General features: G+C 39.7%; 1 protein-coding gene across 1 annotated transcript; it reads right to left on the reverse strand.

Moving 5' to 3' along the window:
- Window positions 1-1,599: 1,599 nt before the first annotated feature.
- On the reverse strand, window positions 1,600-20,814 carry LOC138909612 (uncharacterized). Its single transcript, XM_070200819.1, has 3 exons — window positions 20,709-20,814; window positions 20,274-20,471; window positions 1,600-2,129 (listed from the first exon to the last, which is right to left on the reverse strand). Exons 1-3 carry the CDS (start codon window positions 20,812-20,814, stop codon window positions 1,600-1,602), a joined length of 834 nt encoding a protein of 277 aa, XP_070056920.1.
- Window positions 20,815-21,967: the final 1,153 nt, after the last annotated feature.

Raw genomic sequence — 21,967 nt, forward strand, 5'->3', positions numbered from 1 at the left:
AATTTTATGATATCATAGTCTTTTAGCAACTCTAACCAACTTCATTGTCGCAAATTAAGGTCCTTCTGCTTGAACAGATTCTGGAGACTTTGATGGTCGGTATAGAGCTCACATGAAACGCCGTATATATAGTGCCTCCAAATCTTCAATGTGTGAACAATAGTCACCAACACTAAGTCATATACATGGTAATTTTTCTCATGAACCTTCAACTGCAGAGATGCATATGTAATCACCTTACCCCCTACATCAACAACGCGCCAAGCCTATTAGGCGACACATCATAATACACGATGTAAAACCCCAGCAACACCAACACTGGGATAATAGTCAAAGCAGTCTTAAGCCATTGAAAGCTCGCCTCACACTCCTCAAACCATCTAAAAGGATCCAGACCATCTAAAAGGCGCACCCTTCTTGGTCAATAAAGTCAAAGGTGCAACAATGGACGAGAAACCCTCTACAAAATGACGATAATACCCGGCCAAACCAAGGAAACTCTAGATCTCAGTAGCTGAAGACGGTCTGGGCCAACTCTAAACTGCCTTGATCTTTTTTGAGTTTACCTTGATACCCTCACTAGACAACACGTGACCCAAATAATGCTATCAAATCAAGCCAGAACTCACACTTTGAGAATTTTGCATATAACTTCTTCTCTCTCAAGGTCTGAAGCACGATCCTCAAATATTGCTCATGATCCTCCGGCTGCGAGAGTACACCAAGATGTCATCAATGAATACGATGATGAAAGAATCATGATATTGCTGGAATACATTGTTCATCAAGTGCATAAATGTTATTGGGGTGTTAGTCAACCCAAATGACATCACTAGAAACTTGTAGTGACCATATCGAGTCCTGAAAGTAGCCTTTAGGATATCTGAATCCCGAATCTTCAGCTAATGATACCCTGACCTCAAATCAGTCTTTGAAAATACTCTAGCACCCCGAAGATGATCAAACAAGTCATCAATGTGCGATAGTGGGTATCTATTCTTGATTGTATCTTTGTTCAACTGTCTATAATTAAGACACATCCTTATGGTACCATCTTTCTTCTTCACAAACAAAACTGGAGCACACCAAGGCGAGAATTTTGGTCGGATGAAACCCTTATCAAGCAACTCCTGCAACTTTTTCTTTAACTCCTCCAACTCCACTAGTATCATATGATATGGTGGAATAGAAATGGGCTGAGTGCCCGACACCAAGTCAATACCAAAATTGATATCTCTATCGGGCGGCATGCGTGGTAGGTATACTGGAAACACATCTGGGAAGTCTCTCACCACCAGAATTGACTCAACGGTAGGAGTATCAGCACTGACATCCCTCACAAAGGCTGGATACACTTCACACCCCTTCTCAACCATCCGTTGTACCTTAAGAAAGGAGACAACCCTGCTAGGAATATAATCCAATGTAGCCTTCCACTCTAAATGCGGTAACCCTAGCATAGCCAGTGTCACTATCTTGGCGTGATTGTCTATAATAGTGTTATAGGGTGACAACCAATCCTTGCCTAAGATCACATCAAAGTCCACCATACTGAGTAGCAATAGAATCTTCTCTAGTCTCAAAACTACCAATAACAACTTAACACGACCGATAAACACGGTCTACAACAATAGAATCTTCCACAGGCATGGACACATATACAGGAGCACTCAAAGAATCACGAGATATATCCAAATACAGATTAAAGTAAGATGACACATATGAATAAGTGGATCCCAGATCAAATAAGACAGATGCATCCCTATGACGGACCGGAACCATACCTGTGATGAAAGCATCCGATGCAACCGCCTCTGTCCTACCAGGAAAAACATAGAAATGAGCCTGGCCTCCCCCTAAAGGGTGACCTCTACCCGCCTGACCTCCACCCCTAGCTGGTGGTGTAGGTGGAGCATCAAATGTAACAAAAACTATGGCTTGTGAACCCTGTGGACCCTGTGGAATGTGTGGAGCCTGTGTAGCCTGTGGAGGTGCACCCCTCCTGAATCTGGGGCTGTCCCTCACTATATGTTTGGTATCACCAAGCTCTCGGTGGGCGTGGTTGCTGAAACTAACTCTGGCCTGGTCAGTTGGACTGACCCCTGAAGGCACCCCATGTAGGAGGAACACTGAGCAAATTTGGCAACTTGAGACCTCAGAATAGTCTAAACACCGCTAGTAGATGGAAGTGCTAAATGAACTGGGTGGCTCATATATCCTCTGCCATGTCGGGCTGAAACTATAGCGTGGCCACCACTAAATCCTCCAGTACCTCGAGCCCTCTTGTCCTCCCTGTCCTCTCTTTCTCTCGGCCCCGCATACCCTCCAGCCTCCGCGAGATCTACCACATACTAAAATGGAGTATCCATATTTACTCTCGAGCTATGCTAAATCTAAGACCATAACTAATCCCTCGATGAACCTGCAGATTCGCTCTCTAACTATAGAAACCAAGGCAGGTGCATGTCGAGGAAACTCACTGCATCTAATAGCATACTCTAACACTAACATAGTTCCCTGATGCAGTTGCTCAGACTCCATATGACATGCATCCCAAAGGGTCTAGGGAACAAACTCTCTCAAGAACATCTATTAAAACTGAGCCCAAGTGAGTGGGACTGCATCAACTGGCCTACCCTCCTTGTAAGTTTGCCACCACTCGGGGGTTCATGGGACCGGTTTCTACCTCTTGTAGAGTTTTCCTACAATAAAAACTACCAATCGAGTATTCAGATGGCTCCTTATGAGGCCTTATATGGGAGAAGGTGTTGTTCTCCGATTGGTTGGTTTAAACCAGTAGAGGCTAGGTTGTTGGGCACCGATTTGGTTCGGGATGCCTTGGAGAAAGTCAACTTGATTCAGAATCGGCTTCGTACAACACACACAATCTAGCTAGAAGAGTTATGCTGATCAGAGGGCTCATGATGTAGTATTTATGGTGGGAGAGAGGGTTTTTCTCCGGGTTTCACCCATGAAGGGTGTGATGAGGTTTGGGAAGAAGGGCAAGTTGAGACCTAGGTATATCGGTCTTGCTGAGATCCTTGAGAGAGTTGGTGAGGTGGCCTACAGACTTGTATTGCCACCCAGCTTATTAGAAGTTCACCTGGTGTCCCATGTTTCCATGCTCCGGAAGTATTATGGTGATCCATCCCATGTATAAACTTCAGCTTAGTCCAATTGTACAAGAATTTGACTTATTTTGAGGAGCCGGTGGCTATCTTTGACAGACAGGTCCGGAAGTTGAAATCAAAGAACATTGCTTTAGTGAAGGTTTAATAAAGGGGTCATCCAGTCGAGGAGGGACCTGGGAGATCGAGCACGACATGTGGAGTCTTTATCCTCACCTTTTTGTCACTTTAGGTATGTCTCTATGAACGTTCGAGAAAGAACATTTATTTTAAGATGGGGAGAATGCAACGACCCGACTGGTCATTTTGTGTATTTGCTCCCGTTTACCTTTTTGAAGTTTCACATATGCGTATTTGTTGTTTTATGACTTGCGAGGTTGATTAGGTTTATTCTGGGAAGGTTTTGGTTTGATTTGGACCCTTTGGTTTTTGGTTTAGGAGCCTAAGTTGATTATGTTGACCAAAGTTTGAATTTTGTGAAAACGGCCCCGGAATGATATTTTGATGGCTCCGATAGGTTCGTATCGTGCTAGTGTGATGCGAGGCGAGTCTTGCATTAAGATTTATATTACTTTTTTGGTGCAGAAAATGGGGTCGCATCAAGGTCTGCTATCTCCGGCCTCTACTCCGCAACCTCGAATGACCATCAAACTCCGAAATGAGCACGGCGATGCCTCTATTATTATTAAACAAAACCAATAGAGGCTGAGAAAATGAGCCCTTAGAGTGTGTTTCTAATGATTAAAAATGAGAGAAGAATGGCGAGGAAAAGAGTATAAAAGCAGTGGGTCCAAAGGTGCTGAAAATAGCCACAAAGTCTGGTATTTATAGGTGTAAAATTAGGGTTCTTGGTTCCTTTGAGCGGGAATATGAAATTCGAATTTAAAAGAAATCAAATGCATCCGTTTGAATTTTAACGTTGAAGCTTTTTTGGATGGATACGATCTTCATGTGATTCTTCAGTGGTATGCCTCAGGTTGCACCCGAAATGGTGAGATATGCACTGTCACTTAGGGATTTGAAGGTCAAAGCTTGGCTAAAAATGGAGGAAAATGCCAAGAGAGAGTTATCCCATGGCAGATAATGAAAGGGACGATGGAGAGGGGAAAGGGGAGCATCTGATGAGAATAGAGAGAGGGAATTAGGGTTAGAAAATATCATGATGGAAAGGATGTGGACTGTTGGATCAAAAATGACAGATGGCTGCGATAAGGCTTAGGATAAAACAAGATAATAAAAATAAAGAAAATACATGGAATTCTCTAGGAGATTAATCTTGGCCATTCAAAAGAACAGATCAGATTGAGCCACGTGGCAGATGTGGGGTCTGAGTGTGAAGGGATGAGGAAGGTGTGTGCTGGGCGTATGTTGGTCATGGATTTCGGGTCATTGGCGCCTATGTGGCGCTGGCGTGGGGGCTTATGTGAAGATGACCTGGTAGAAAGAGTGGAGTTGGTGGGCTGGCGGGTATGAGCCTCCGATTTGGACTATTTTGGTGGGCTTGTGAGGGCTTATGGGAATTTGGGGGTTAGGGATTGTATTAAGTTTTAGGTGACTAGATATTGGACAACCCACTTCTTTCTTCAAATTTTATTTTGGCTTCTAATGCTTATTACATCTCTTAATTAATTACATTAGCATATATTAATTAAATAATTTATTTATTTATTCGATGCGTCTTATCAAAACATAATATTTTCTAGCATTTAAGTTTTTGAAATAACTATTACATTCACTGTGAAATAAAGAGTTATTAAAATAAATACTACTATTTTATTAAATGAAGAAAAGTGATATACTTTTTGCAAAAGAAGATAAGAATGATATTAAAATAAAATTAATAACAACAACAACAACAACAACAATAATAATAATAATAATAATAATAATAATAATAATAATAATAATAATAATAATAATAATAATAGTAATATCTAATGATAATAATAATAATAGAGATAATAACAATAATACTAATAATGATACTAATTAGGTCTATTTTGGGATAACAATTATAAAATAATTATTCTTAATTTATTAGTAATATTAGAAGCTTAAAGAACAAGTTTGAAAGAAAGGAGTGACAAAATTGGATGTCAACAGTTGCCCCTCTTTGACCGGGGACGGATAAAGAGTTTTCGGGCAAAGAATATTGACTTAGTAGCCAATTTTGTCCTGACTTGTAAATGTGGATTTGAGTGTTGTAAGGATTATGAAAGGAAGTTTGGAAGGCTCATGAAGCGAAAGGAAATTTTGGAGAGTTATGGCCGAACTCCGGTTTCTAAATCGCCTACATACCTTATGTTTCACTAGGAGCATGCCATATGTAGTTCTCTAGACTTATAGTACCCTAGAGTAGGACTCAATTATTGGTGCGGATCCTAAAATGCTGCCCCAGTGTCGAATTATAGAGACACTACATACCATGATTGTAAGAAAGATGTTTGAAATAAGAATTTGATTAGGAATTTTGAGAGTCTTGTCGAGCAGTCCGAAAATAGACCTTTGAATTTTGCTGGTGAGTCTAGTTTCATCCCAATAAACTGCCCCAGTTCACTGCTAAGATAGGGTTCCATGTTACTCTATGCATGCATAAGGGATGTGCTTCCTGCCAAGTCTAGGACAAAGTTGTTATCAAATTAATTAAACATCAAATATAAATAATGCCTTACAACCAATATCATGAAAGTAAGACATCCAATATGAATCAGTAGTATTGATGCAATTCATCAGATGTAGTATTTTCTTCTGATCATAACTGGTAGCTTTGAGTTGTGAATCTTGTAAAGTCTAAGTACAAAGTGTAACGACCCGGCCGGTCGTTTTGAGTATTTTAGCCTCGATCCCCTAATTAATGCTTCCTCTAACTTTTATTGTGATTTTGTAACTTGTTGGGGTGCTTGGGTTTGATTCCGAGAATTGGAATAGGTCCGTCATGTCATTTATGACTTGTGTGTGAAATTTGAAGTCCATCGGAGTTGTTTTGTTATGAATCGGCATTAGTTTCGAAATTTGAAAGTTCATAAGTTCCTTAGGTTTGAATTGATGCACGATTCGTGGTTCTAGTGTTGTTTGATGTGATTTGACGCTTCGAGCGTGTTCGTATGATATTTTAGGACTTGTTGGTATGCTTGGTTGACGTCCCGGGGGCCTCGGGTGTAATTCAAATCATGTTCGGCGCGTTTCAGAACCTTGAAGATTGTTGAATCTGCTACTACTGGTTTCCTTATACGCGATAGCAAGAGTAGTTTGGAACTGGGTAAATTTTGATCTATGTGATCACGAGAAGAGGTCTGCGATCGCGTAGAAGGAATAGGGGGCCTGCAGGTCCATGCATTTTGTTCATCACGGTCGCGTGGTGTGTTCCGCGATCGCGTAGCTTCATGAGTCAGTGTGTCGCGTTCATATGTGGTCTTCCGCGTTCGCGGAGTGTTAATTTGGCAGACTGATATTTTGTGCTTCACGATCGCAAAGCAGCTCCCGCGATCGCAAAGAAGGATAATACATGGGTAGAATTTAAAGTTCAAAAATGAGGGTTCATCTCATTTTTTCATATTTTGGACCTAGAGAGCTCGGTGTGAGGCGAGTTTTCGAGGGTTCTTCAAGGAAATTATTAGGGTAAGTTATTCTAACCCGTAATGGACTATATTTCATAAATCTGTTACTATTTTCATTATCTAATAAGGGATTTGAGTTGAAAATTTGGGGGGGAATGGTAAAAACTTCCTAGACTAACCTTTTGAGTTTTGAGTGGCGATTTGAGGTCGAATTTGAGTAATTCTTGTATGGTTGGACTCGTTATCGAATGGATGTTCGGATTTTATAATTTTGGTCGGGTTCTGAGACGCGGGCCCGGGTTGACTTTTTATTTCTTTGCAAAGATCGTAACTTTATTATTCGAATTAATTTCCTATAGTTTATATTTATGGTATAAAATTATTTTGTCTAGATTCGAGCCGTTCGGAGTTGGAAAATCGAGAGAAAGGCCTACTAGTGGATTGAGTTAGCATGTGTTGAGGTAAGTGTCTTGTCTAACCTTGTGTGGGAGAATTACCCCTTAGGATTGGTGTGTTTTTGTGATAATTGTGATGTGTGGAAGCCGGGTACACAATGTGACGAGTATGTACACGGGCTAAATGTGAAAAATTTATCGGTTTTAGCTACACAGATTCCTTCCATGCCTTATTTGAGTAATATTAACATGTAATCTTCATCATGATTAGTCTAGTTTACATGCTCTATTTGTCTTAGTTCTTATTTGTTAATTTCACTACATGTTTAGTTGAAGTTCTTGTTTTCCTTCATTCCATATTCATTATTTAACCGTTGAATTCTTACTCGATGTTGTAGTTTTCTTAGAATATCTTGTTGTTGAAATTGGTATTGAATTATAAGGGTCGTGATTCACATTGAGGCAAAGTGTTAAATTATGAAATATCATTCTGTTGAGTTATTCATTTCCGGTTGTTATTGTTGAGACTCTTGTGTACATTGTGGTTGAGCCATGGGCACTTTATTTTGAAAACATTGTTATTGTTGGTTTCTTGGCAAGCTGTGATATTGGGCACTTGAGGTGCGATTTGTGATACGTTGTGATATTGATATGTATGTGGTGGTATAAGATTTTGGGGTTGAAATGCATGCGGTGAGATAAGGCGGGCTTGATACGTGTGGCTAGTAGGGGAACTACTAGAAGTCATGCGGTGTGACAAGGTGGGCTAAAACGTGGGATGCAATTTCGGGAAAATGATTTTCAAAATTTTGGGAAAGTGATATAAGGAAAGATTGTGAATAGATTTGTGATTTGAGACTACGAGGCGGTACCTCGGTAGTGACACTTGTTGATACTTTCTATTTCTTCACTTGTGTTTTTGTTGTTTTGTTTTGTGTCATAGTATCCCTTGTTTTCTTTTGTGAAGTATTATTTGCCTTAGTTCAGTGTAGTTGTTCTCGGTATGCTTCTTTACTTGTCTCTTTTCTACTGATGTCATTATTTTCACTATTATACACTTGTTCAGTTTCTTATTTAGTCCAGTAGGGCCTTGACCTGACCTCCTCACTACTCTACCGAGATTAGGCTTGGCACTTACTGGGTATCGTTATGGTGTACTCATGCTACGCTTCTGCACATCTTTTTGTGCAGATCCAGGTACCTCTTATCAGACCAGGCACTAGCGAAAGCTCAGTTTCAGAGACTTCAAGGTATACCTACCAGCAACCGCAGGCCTAGGAGTCCCCCTCCATCTAGTTTATTTTATTTCCTTATCCCTTATTAGCCACTTATGTATAGAGATATTCATAATCATTTCATAGAGCTTGTGACTTGTATTTCACCGGGTTATGGGTAATTATGTATATACTGAGTTGTGGAGATTTTATTATTATTAGTTGTTGAGTTTTGAGACTCTAAATATTATTTCAATTATTTCTTCATGAATGTTAGGTTTACCTAGTCTTAGAGACTAGGTGGCATCACGACATGCTACGGAGGAAAATTGGGGTCGTGACACAAAGTTTGGTATTCATTGCAAGGATACCAAGAAAATAAAAGGGTGTGCATGTGGTACTTAATTACATTTGCGAAAATTAATACATAACAATACGTCCTATTCAAGGCGTACAATACTAAATATTCAACTAAATGCAAATGAGTCAAAATGTCCTATTTAAGGCAGATGAGCCTAAGTGTCCAATTAAAAGCGGATGAGCCTAAATGAAATTCCAATTGAAGGCGGGCAAGCCTAAATATCCTATTGAAGGCGGATGGGCCTAAATATTTAATTAAGGGAAATGTGCCTAAATGTCCTATTAACAGTGGACGAGCCTAAATGTCCTATTAAAGAGGGACAAGCCTAAATATCATATTAAAGGCAAGCGTGCTTAAATGTCCTATTGAAGGAGGACAAGCCTAAATATCATATTAAAGGCAAACATGCTTAAATATCCAATTAAAGGTGGATAAGCTTAAATATCCTATTGAAGGCGGACAAGCCCAAATATCATATTAAAGGAAAACGTGCATAAATATCCAACTAAAGACAGTTAAGCCTAAATATCCTATTGAAGTCGGATGAGCCTAAATATTTAATTAAAAGCAAATGTGCCTCAATGTCCTAATAAAAGTAGACGAGCATAAATGTTCTATTAAAGGCGGACGAGCCTAAATATTTAATTAAAGGCAAATGTGCCTAAATATCCTATTAAAGGCGGACGAGCTTAAATGTCATATTAAAGGCGGATGAGCCTAAATATCCTATTGAAGGCAGACAAGCCTAAATATTATATTAAATGCAAACGTGCTTAAATATCTAATTAAAGGTGGATAAGCCCAAATGTTTAATCAAAGGCAAATGTGCCTAAATTTCCTATTCAAGGAGGACGAGCGTAAATGTCCTATTAAAGGCAAGGCGGATGAGTCTAAATATCATATTAAAGGTGGATCAATCTAAATATCTAATTAAAGGCAAAGGTGCCTAAATGTCCTATTAAAGGCGGACGAGCCTAAATGTCCTAGTAAAGGCGGACAAGCCTAAATATTGTGCCTAATTTAAAATTACAAGATTGGTACAATACGAAGAGCTTGGTGTGATGCCTGATTCATAGAAAATTGGTGAAAGGCGAAAAGCTTGGTATAGTACCTGATTCAAAGCAGTGAATATTCATGATGCAGTGTGAAGAACTTGGCGCGTCGCCTTCGAGTATTCATGGTGCGATGCGCCAAGCTTGATGCAATATCTTTGAAATAGTGATTTGTATGGTGTAAAGAGCTTGATGCAATGCCTTTGTAGTAGAGAATATTCATGGTGAAATCCCGACTTTTGTCAGATCTTCAGGCCGAAGTTTTCTATTATTAAATTTCTGCACTCAAAGAAAAATTGTGAGTTACAAAATTTGATTCATGCTGACTTGGCTTCATCATTTTCTTTGTCTAAGTTTTGCGACTTTGGTTTGACGTTGAGCTTTGGACCATCATGCAGATGGTATTGATCGAGAATGGCTAGAGTTTGCCCCTGATTTACTCAAAGAAAATTTGTTAGTATAATATAAAGTTATTGACTTGCACTGAACATCGCAATTTTGGCTTTGAATCTGCATTTCTTGTTGTCATGGCAGGATGCGAATACAACGAGCATTTGGCATGAGCCATCATCTTATAAATTGTGGAAATTTGCGGATTTCTCGATATTTGCCATGGTTTTAGAAATGGGGGAAAATAAAAATTTAATTATATTGAGACCGAACCCAATAATGGATTGCCTACTTATCTCGTACGAATCAAGTCTGAAGTAGTTCGTACAAAAGTTTAACAAAAGTACTTGAAATAAAGTCAATCATGGAAAGGGCGAGCAAAATAACTGTGATGTAGAATTCTTATCAATCATCTTGTTTTGCTTCATTTTCTCTTCCAAAGGTCTTGGTGCCAACTTTGAAGGATCGCCTTTAACAATGACGGTATTTTTGAATGAAAGGTCATAGTTAATGCATGGTTGCTCTTGCTGCACAATTATCTTATTCTTTTCAATTATATTTTGAATCTTATGCTTAAGTGATGGGCACTCTTCTGTGTCACGGCCTTGAATATTTGAATGGTAAGCACAAGTTTTAGACTAATCAAAATCTGGAGGTAGGTTTGGAGGGATCCACCCTTTCCTTGGCTGTGAAAGTCCTTTGGCTTTCAATCTCTCAATTATGCTTATCAATGATTCTTTCAGAGGAATAAAAGTGCAGAATTTCAGGTTCTCTGATTGACGATAGCTAGCTTGTGCTTGATGAGCTTGATGTTGAATGCCTTGCTAGTAAGTAGATTGGAGTTGTATATGAGCTCATAGCAACGGGCTGTTTTGTTGAGATTGTGGCTAATAAACGGGCATGCAAGCTGAATCTATCTTCCTTTTTTTGCCTTGTAAATTTTCGAGTGTCTCATCTTGGAAAGTGGCTTGTAATTTTGAATTGTCAACAATTATTCTTTCTTGAATGCTTGCTTCTATTAGCTTTACAACTCTAATCAAATCCGAGAAGTCACGTAGTCGAGCACATAGAAACTTTTCATTATATGTGCCTTTTTGCATTTCGATGAAGGTGGAAATCAACTCATTCTCGGGCAATAGAGGGTATATTTTTAAAGCTTCCAGTCTCCATCACATGAAATATTCTGGAAAAGATTCATGAGCCATTCTTTCTACTCCGCGCATATCACAGAGCGTTGGACTTTCTATAATATTAACTTATATTATTTTACAAAATCGCGGGCCATGTCCTCCCATGTGTACCATTTGCTAAAATCGTGTTGAGTGTACCAATCAAGAGCTAGCCCTGATAGACTCTGGATGAACAACTTCATTCAAATGGCTTCATTATGTCTAATTCCCACTAATCTGCTGCAATAGTCTTTCAAATGAGAAATGGGATTTCCATTCCCATTGAAAGTATTGAATTTTGGAATTTTGAATCCTGGTGGAAGCTCAACATTTGGATGCATGCACAAACTTTCGTATCTTAAACTCTGAATATTTTTTGCGTGCATTTCTTTCTCCACGGTCTTTCTTAGATTGTGGAGCTCTCTATCTGAGTCATCCCAACTAGTCGTCTTAATTACCTTTCCAGGTCTTTTGTATGGACATAACGCCAGTCGATTTTGTTTACTTTCTATGACTGATGTTGCAAGTGCGGAATTGCGCATTGGTCATCATGATGACTTGCAAAGCCTCTGGATTGATAGTGTATTTTGAAGGTGTCGGTGGAGGACTTATATAAATAGGGGTTGTATGAGGAGATATAGTCAAAGTGACATTTCGGGTTGAGCTGGAAGGGAAATTTGGATTGGAGAGAAGGTTGAAAGTATTTCCCATATTGACCAAAATGTTCCTCCGTACAACATTTGTCTCCTTATCATCAATCTCAGCTTTCAACAAACCCTTATCAGTACTGAATGCTCCTAATCACTTTGTAATTATAGTTTCGTCATTGATGCAGATTCACAACTAAATCAATGTTCATTGCTAGTCAACCTTTAAAGAAAAAATAAAACTATACAAATAAAAAGTAAAGTGTTGGTTAAGTAGGAGCCCTAAACTAGAAACGATGACCTAAGTTGCAAAATAGATGGACGAGAATGACTTGTTATCTAAAGGGATCTAACGCTCTAGACTTGTTGACACAGAAGCAAATTAATTTGAAGTTTTGTGAAAGGTTGACTCATGTCGAACATCAAAGCTTTAGCTCTAGGATAGGTCCTTTTCTTTGCATGACTGGCATATTTCAAAAATTGCACCAATCTTTAGGAAGTTTCTGATGACTATTCCATGGAATGATGTCTTATGCAAGCATACTCAATGTCTTCAAAGATGATCAATTTACATTAAAAAGGTATGCCCCGGTTTTCTTCTTTGAGGGAAAATAAAATTTCTACTATAATGAGACCGAGTCATATATAGACTGCCTACGTATCCCAACCAAGGGAATCAGGTCAAACATAGTTCTAAATACATAAAGAAGAATTTTACTAAAATATGATCGAACCCGATGTGGATTGCCTATGTATCATGGCATGGGAATCAGTTCAGACGTAGTTTGCTACATACAAATAAAGATTAAAAATTTTAAAATAAAGGGGTCGAACCCGCATCCAGGTTGCCTACGTATCCAACAATAATCAGGCCAAGCGTAGTTCATTACAAAAAGAAAATTACAACAAAGTACTTAATTAAGAGAAGGTGGGTGGGGAATGATAATCTTGCAAATTGTAAGATAGAGTCCTTGTCAATCATGTTTCTTCTTCATACACATTGTTGGCAGCTTATATATGTCTCCTTTAATGGTGATAAAGCCTATTGAGATACCACAATTGCCACTTGGTTGCTTTTGTTGTACCTTCATCTTGCCCTTATCAATCATATTCTATATCCTGTACTTCAATGTGAAACATTCTTCTATAGTGTGGCCTTGAATATTCGAGTGATAAGCTCATTGCTTAGATGGGATAAAATTCGAAGGTAGATGTTTTGGTATATACCCTTTTCTCGATTACAAAATTCCTTGCTAATTTAGAGCAAATGGTCCACATAATTGGCAAGTTTATCCTTCGAATAATGCGCATAGAATTTGATAAGCGTCGCTTGGGGTGAAAAACCCACTCAGACATTTGGACAAGGTTAACTAATGGACTTAATACACCCAGGGCATTAAGCCACCTAGGATCATAATGATGCATGCTCTTAGATAAGGGTTTTGACTTAGCTCTATCCTAGGTTAACTAAGAGTGATTTTTCTAGACTGGTCTGCTCCCAAGTGGACAGCTTGAGAGTGGAAAGCCCGTGATTATCGACTGCACCGCTGATGTCACGACCCAAAATCCCACCACAGGCATCGTGATGGCACCTAGTCTCTAAGACTAAGGTAAGCCGATTACTTATAATAATTAATCCAGTTTAACAATGATAATTTAAAATAAAGATTAATATGAATACTGAAACAAAAGAGAAACAAGCCTACAAGGCAATAATCATAACAACCTCCCAAGACTAGGTAATATAGAGTCACGAATTCTAGCTGAGTATATGGAAAGATCTCAAAGATCGAAATACAATACTATTCAAATAACAAGTCGACGGTACAATGAATGAGAGGACTCCAAGGGACCGCGATGACCAAGCAGCTCTACCTTGAATCTTCACGACCAATAAGCTAACTCTACCCGAGTCTGATATCTCCAATACCTGGATGTGCAAAACAAATATGTAGAAGTGTAGTATGAGTATACCACGATCGGTACCCAATAAGTTCAAGACTAATCTCGGTAGAGTAGTAACCAGGTACAAGTCAAAATACCTAATAGTCAAAATAACCTGTGCAATATAAAAGTATAAAGCTAATAATTATAGCAGGAATCAGTAAATGAAAATAAGAATCAACATATGATTTAACCTTTAAAGTAACAAGAACACCATTAAAGTACCAGCTAGAACATATAAGGGAAACGAATGTCAACCAACAAGCAAGTCGTTCCAACACAGGTCTCACAACGAATTACTCCAAGATACCTCATCTCATAATCACATGTCACAAGTCTCAACCACAAATCATATGCGCACGGCACCTTGTGCCCACATTTCTAATCTCAACCGCACGGATAACTCACATGTCAATATCTCACTCCAGTCGTCATGATCACAGGCTCACAATCCCATTTCGCCCGGCATGGTCACAGACTCACTATCACAATCTGCCCGGCAGAGTCACAGGCTCAAAATCACAATCTGTCTGGCATGGTCACATGCTTAATATCCCAATTCGCCTGACATGGTCACAGGCTTAATATCACAATCCACCTAGCATGGTCACATACTCAATATAACAATTCGCCCTGCATGGTCACATGCTCAATATCACAATGAAATCAGATAATACAAGAACACATGGGCATGATCAATAAATGTCAAGTTTCATACTCCTGAACAAGTATAAGTGGCATGCTACAGTGTATGCTTGTGTGAGTGTACTATTATAGCCCAAGTCAATAAGTAATATCAAAGACATCGAGTGGTTCAATGAAGTAACACAACAAGTCACGTAAGGTGTATGACATACACAAGGAAAAATACACCATCACACGAATATCACCAACAACATACCCCCACGCCATTACACATCATCCCCGACATTGCCACCCTTATCTCTCTGATAACCACCCGTATGACCCCCCCTGACAATATCATTAGCCACCCGTATCAATTCGTATAATAGCATCCCTTATTGCTCCGCCCGAACAATAATACAATAGCCGCCCATATCACTCATAACAATCAACAACAGTGAGATGCCACCCTTATGCCCCACATAACAACAACAACAGTGAGATGCCACCCTTATGGTCCACATAAGAACAACCAATCCACACAACAATTCACATGTGCTAACATCACAACGACAAGCAAATCAACTCATACCATATGTTCCTATGGGCCACAACCTTTCCAAAAGAGCCAACAATATCAATATTTCCACAACAAATAGCCCACAACTCAAACACAATGTGTATTGAATCTCAATAACAACAAAATGAACGGGAAAGTAACTCAACAATGAACAATACTCCCTTTAAACACAACTTCAATTAAAATAGATTAATAACTTTCAATAACATTTTCACAGCCCCAATTTCCCTCCGTAGGATGTCGTGATGGCACCTAGTCTCTAAGACTAGGTAAGCCTAACACTTACTGAATTAAATGACATAATTTAACCAAAATAACTTTTAAACATAAACCATATATTTTTATATAAAGCTAACAATCCCAACATGATATAATATCCCAAAACCGTTAGTACAAGTCATTAGCTCTACTGAGCTCATTAGGAAATTTCTAAGTACAATTGTTCCGAAATAGAAATAAACTGTACAAAATAACATCAGAAGGTGATTTCGAGGCCTGCGAACGCGATGACAGGTATACCTTTGAGTCTCTATAGAAATGCCCGATCAGCTAGCTAATGATCAACAAACTCTGAAGTACCTGGATCTGCTAAAACTGTGCAGAAAGCATAGCATGAGTACACCACGGTGGTACCCAGTAAGTATCAAGACTAACCTCGGTGGAATGGTGACGAGGATTAGTCAAGACACCTACTAGACCTAAAAACTTGTACAAGTGTGAATGTGAACTAACGGGGAATACTATCAATATAAAGCTAAGCATGTTAAAAAAATAACAAATCAATACTCGCAAAAGAAAACTAGAAACAACAATTAGCAACAGGGAACAAACTGGTAATAACGTCGTAGAGTAAGCTGAACAGAGTTTAAGTCCGGTGAAACCAAGTAAGGAAAACAACTAACAACTCAATAAGAACAACTGCTTTCACACAAGATTTATTGAAGAATTTTCCCGAGGTACCACACCTCATAGTCACAAATCACGGGTCCCAATTCACGAACCTCAATTGCTTGGCATTTTATGCACACATTACAATTCACAACCGCATGGACAACTCACGTGCTGCACGGACAACTCACATGCTAAGGGAGTGACAATATCTCATCTACGCACGGACAACTCACGTACCAACAATATCAATAACTCGTAACTGCACAGACAACTCACGTGCCAATAGTACAACTCTCGCACGGAAGGCAAATATATGAGAGCACATGTAAATGATCAATAAACATCAGGATTCATCTTCGTAAACCGATATGAGTGATTAATTACTTGTATGTTTGTGCAAGTGTTCTTTCACAACTCGATTCAACAAGTAAAAGCAGAGACAACAAATGGCACATAGGAAACAACATAACAATATGTAAAATGCATAACTCACACAAAGTAGGCACACCACTACACAAATATCATCAATAACAATGTCCCCAGTCCATCACAAGTCATCACAAATCATCCCCGAAACTGCCCCCTTATCTCGCCACGTGCGCATCAATAAAGTAAATGGCCACCTTGTCTCACTGCACGCACATAGTAATATTCCTGCCTTGTCTCACCATATGCACAAAATCACATATTTATAGCCTGCCTTGTCATGCCGCATGTGCAAAAATCAATAATAACAATAGCGCGGACATCTCATGTGCGAACACCCCGACAATCCTCTTAACAGTATCACGTGTGCCAAAACATAACAATACAATATAACAACTCGCACCACATGTGCCCGTATGCCATAATATTTCCTCAAAACAATTCCAATACCACAACCAAACATAGCCCTCGGCTCAACAAAACTGAGTACAACAACAACAACAATAACAAGAGGATACGGCAAGTAAATCAAAACAAGAATTACAAAACACAAAGAAATGGAAGAACGGGTTCACAAGGAACGACATGACAAGTAATAATGGTTTTAACAAGAATAACTCAACAATGAGGGAGATAGTGTGTAACAATGATATCAACTTTTGTAACTTAACAATAGGAGAGATAACATGTAACAATGATTCCAAATAAGAATGACCCAACAATAATAGAGATAACATGTAACAATGATTCCAAATAAGTACAACTCAACGATAAGAGAGATACATGTAACAATGATTCCAAATAAATACAACTCAAGGATAAGAGAGATACATGTAACAATGACTTCAAATAAGGATAAGTCAACAACGGAGAAGATAACAATAACTTCAATTAAGGATAATCAACTACGGAAGAGGTAACATGGCAATAAATGAGGCAACAACTTCAATTTAGGCATATAAGAGTGTATTTGGCAATAAAGGGTAGAACATGAACCAATCAACCTCAAATAAGACACGTAAGGGTAAATTTAGCAATGGAGGATTTAACATGATAAGACAACTTCATTTTAATGTACATAGGAACCTAAGAGTCTAAGCCAGTCAAATTTCCATATATAAGTCGTGTGCACACTCGTCACCAACGGGGTAGCTCCCCCCACACAACGTTAGGCAAGATACTTACGTTAAAAGCCCTCAATTAACACTCTAAAATAGCTTTTCCTTTACAATTCACCTTCGCTCGGCCTAAATCTAACAAAAATCGACTCAATAACATCAAATAATGCAAGAGAAATCAATTTCAATAATTAAAGTTATGATCTTTACACAATTGCTCAAAAGTCAACCACGGCCCCGCCGGTCAAAACCCGGGTCCAATGGTAGATTCCGACTACCTAAGACCCTACGAGTTCATATATGTGATTAGTTTCAAAATTCGAGTACAAATCGACTTTTAAAGCTGAAATTCTTATTTTTCAAAAAACTTGACAAAGTTTCACAAATTTTCACTTTGATTCACATGATTTTGATGCTAAAATCTAAGATATATTGATGGAATATGATTAGAAATATATTAGAATAACTTACCCAAAGTTTGTAGATGAAAATCCCTCTTCAATATCGTCTCCTACCGAGTCTAGGGTTCCAAAATGTGAAAATGAGACCAAATATCACATCCCTCAGCTTTTTGTCCAGTCGCAGCAAACCTTGCAAATGCGAAGAAACAATCGCAAAAGCGAAGCTCTCCTATTCTTGCTATCATCGTAATTGCGATGAAAAGTCCGCAATTGCGAACATGGATACATCACAATTGCGACCAAGAAGATCGCAAATCCGAACCAGCTACCCAGGCCACCCCATCGCAAATGCGATCAGGATCGCAAATACGAACCTAGCAGACCTTGCATAATGTCGCAAATGCGATCCAAAACTCGTAAATGCGAGACCTGAGGCATCTGATCACACCAGCAATTTTCAAACTCTTCTAAACATTCCAAAATGTGTACGAAACTCACCCGATCCCTCGGGGCTCCAAACCAAACATCAACACAAGTATAAAAACATAACACAAACTCACTTGCACGATCGTATCATCAAAATAACATCCAAAATCATGAATCGGGCTTCCAAAACACATGAAACTCAAGAACTTCTAAAAACACAATTGTGCGTCCAATTCCTATCAAATCAACTCGGAATGACGCCAAACTTTGCGGACAAGTTCCAAATGACAAAACGGACTTATTCCAACTCCCGAAACAGAAATTCAAAAACGATAGATATGAAGTCAACCTAAGGTCAAACTTATAATTATTCTAAGCCTTTAAATTGCCAACTTTCGGCAAAGCAACACAAATCAACCTACGGACCTCCGAATTCGATTCCGGGCACACGCCCAAGTCCAAAATCACAATACGAACCTATCGGAGCCATCAAAACAATGCTACGGGGTCGTTTTCACAAAAGTCAAACCTCGATCAATATTTTTAACTTAAGCTTCTAATGTGTGAGTCATTCATCCAAATTCATTCTGAATCATCCCAAAATCGAATCCGACCAAGAACGCAAGTCATGATACACAATATGAAGTCATTCAAGACCCCAAACCACTGAACGGATCGCTAAAGCTCAAAACGACTGGTCAGGTCGTTATATTCTTCCCCTCCTAAACAAACATTCGTCCTTGAACGTGCCAAGAGTCTTTCCCACGCCATCAAATCATTGTATGAACTAATCATGAACATACACACAGGTGATCGCATGTCACCCCGATCCACACAAGCCCGATAATACCATCTCAACCGCAGATTATTTCTTCTACTCATGCCGAAAAACCTTAGAATCAAATTTCCACAACTACCAAGTGCCCTATTATCACACAAACACGCCATAAAATCCTCAACTAGCTAGAACTCCTCATGCATACACCCACAAGGTATAACCACATGACATAACACATCATCTATATGCCCATAGCAACAACGCTGACCACAATAGCTGCCCATTACCAAGCCCAGTACCGGCAAACAAACTCATATCAACTAGAACCTGGTTCCAAACCTTCACAATACTGAAAATAATGCAAGAAACATGCCAAACTCATAACTACTCATCCGATCAACAAGCCACCTCAAACTTCACCTGGGCACATATATCGCTATACAAACCCATCAAGCACATCTCGAATATGACTGGATAGGAAAAGAGGAACACATGAGAGAATTATCAAACAAGACAAACAGGCACAACTCCCCATCCGATACCGTACTACTGATCCAATTCTCAAGGAAGAAGCAAGATAAACGCAACAACCACAACAAATTTTACCTTAATATGATCTCTCCACGAGACATAGCCCAACACAAACACACCTATCCATCAAGAACACCAGGTCCCTATCCTTAACTCGGAATCACAAGTAAAATAAACATCTCATCAACTAAGACACTCTACCAACCAATCCCGTAGAACCAAAACCACAACATGAAATAAACTTCTCATACCTGTAGAATGCCAAGACCATAGTTGGGCCAAACCATCTGGAGATCACATCAAACCATACCGTATTAACTAACAGAAAGTCCACTTAAGCCTCATGACCCTCAACCGCAATCGAATAAGGACGATAGACACAAGCTATCACAATAGAATTTCCCATTTGATGTGAGCACATGAACATAGTACAAGAATCATAAAACACAACCATATCTGAAGAAAGGAATGATGAATCTTACCAATAATTGGGACAGGATCGAAGTAACACAAATGTATCTCTATAATCAACCAAAATCATACATGTAATGATATCATCTGTTGCATCGGCCTCTGCACAACCAGGAAGAGTGTAATAATAGGCCCGGCCTCCCCTCTAGGGAAACCTCTACCCGCCTGACCTCCACACCTAGCTGGCAGTGTAGGTATAGCAGTAACTGGAGCAGAACTCATAGCCTGAATATCTCGTTGTGACACATCTTTCTGGAGTCTGGGACAATCTCTCACCATGTGGCTGGTATCTCCCCACTCAAAGCAACCTCTCTGCTGACATGGCTGTGGAAGCTGTATGGTCCGGGTACTTTGGGACCAATGATTATCTGAAACACCATGTGAAGCCTGAAATGCAAATTAAATTGGCTGACCTACAAAACCTCTACCATGATGTACCCTGCCTCAAAAATAGGGATTAGTAGATCCTCCCGGTCCACAAGGCCTCTTAGCCTCCCTTCCCTCTCTCTCCTGGCCCCGCATGCCCTTTAATCGGTGAGCGATCTCTACCACCTACTAAAACGGAACATCCATCTCCAACTCCCGAGCCATGCTGAATCGGATACCATAACTGAGCAACTCAATGAACCTGTGGACTCGTTGTCTAACTGTAGAAACCAAAGTAGGTGCATGGCTGGACAAATAACTGAATCTAACAGCATCCTCTGGCATTGTCATAGTGCCCTGGCACAGCTGCTCAAACTCTACGCACCATGCATTTCGAAGGGTCTGGAGAACAAACTCTCTAAAGAAAATCACTGAAAACTAAGTCCGTGAAGTAAAGCTGCATTGGCCGGGCTACCCTCCTCGTAAGCCCGCCACCACTGATACACTGCTCCCGACAACTGGAATGTAGTAAATGCAACCCCTCTAGTATCCACAATATCCATGGTACGGAGAATACGATGACACTTCTCTAGAAAATAGTGTGCATGCTCTAAAGCTAAGCCATTGAAAGTAGGAGGACGATACTTCTTAAATCTATCAAGTCTTAGCTGCTCCTCCTCAGATGCCCCTGGACTGACCTCAGACTGAACCGAAATAATAGGTTGTGCTAGAATGACACCTGGAACCAAACCAATGTGAACTCTCTGCTCTAGAGGACGGGCGACGGGAGTCTGAGCTCCTCCCCTGGTTTGTGAATTGAATGGTGCAACCTGGATCAATCCCGCGTAAGCCAATATACCAAACATACTCAGGAACTGCGCTAAAGTCTCCTGAAGTCCCGGGGTAGCAACAAGTGCCTCCAGTGCCTGTCCCCCAATTGGAGCTAGTGGTGGCTCCTCGGCTGCTGCTCTGGCAGGTGCTCTAGCTGTAGCGCGTGCTCATCCTCGGCCTCTGCCTTTCCCTCTTCACCGGCCCCAGTAATGCCGGCTTTGGGGGCAACGTCATCGGTAACTACAGCTCGGGTTCTCACCATCTTTGAGAGAATAGAATGACAAAGGCTCAAACTCCAAAATCTATAAACTCGCACGATAGGATTAAAAGAAGTGAGGTTTTCCTAATAGTTTTGTAGCCTCTTGAAGATAAGTACAGACATCTCTATACCGATCTGCAAGACTCTACTAAACTCGCTTATGACTCGCAGCACCTATGAACCTAGAGCTCTGATACCAACTTTGTCACGACCCAAATTTCCCTCCGTAGGATGTCGTGATGGCACCTAGTCTTTAAGACTAGGTAAGCCTAACACTTACTTAATTAAATGACAGAATTTAACCAAAACAACTATTAAACATAAACCATATATTTCTATTTAAAGCCAACAATCCCAATATGATACAATATCCCAAAACTGGTAGTACAAGTCATAAGCTCTACTGAG

Source organism: Nicotiana tomentosiformis, chromosome 4, assembly GCF_000390325.3.
Source record: "Nicotiana tomentosiformis chromosome 4, ASM39032v3, whole genome shotgun sequence".
NCBI lineage: Eukaryota > Viridiplantae > Streptophyta > Magnoliopsida > Solanales > Solanaceae > Nicotiana > Nicotiana tomentosiformis.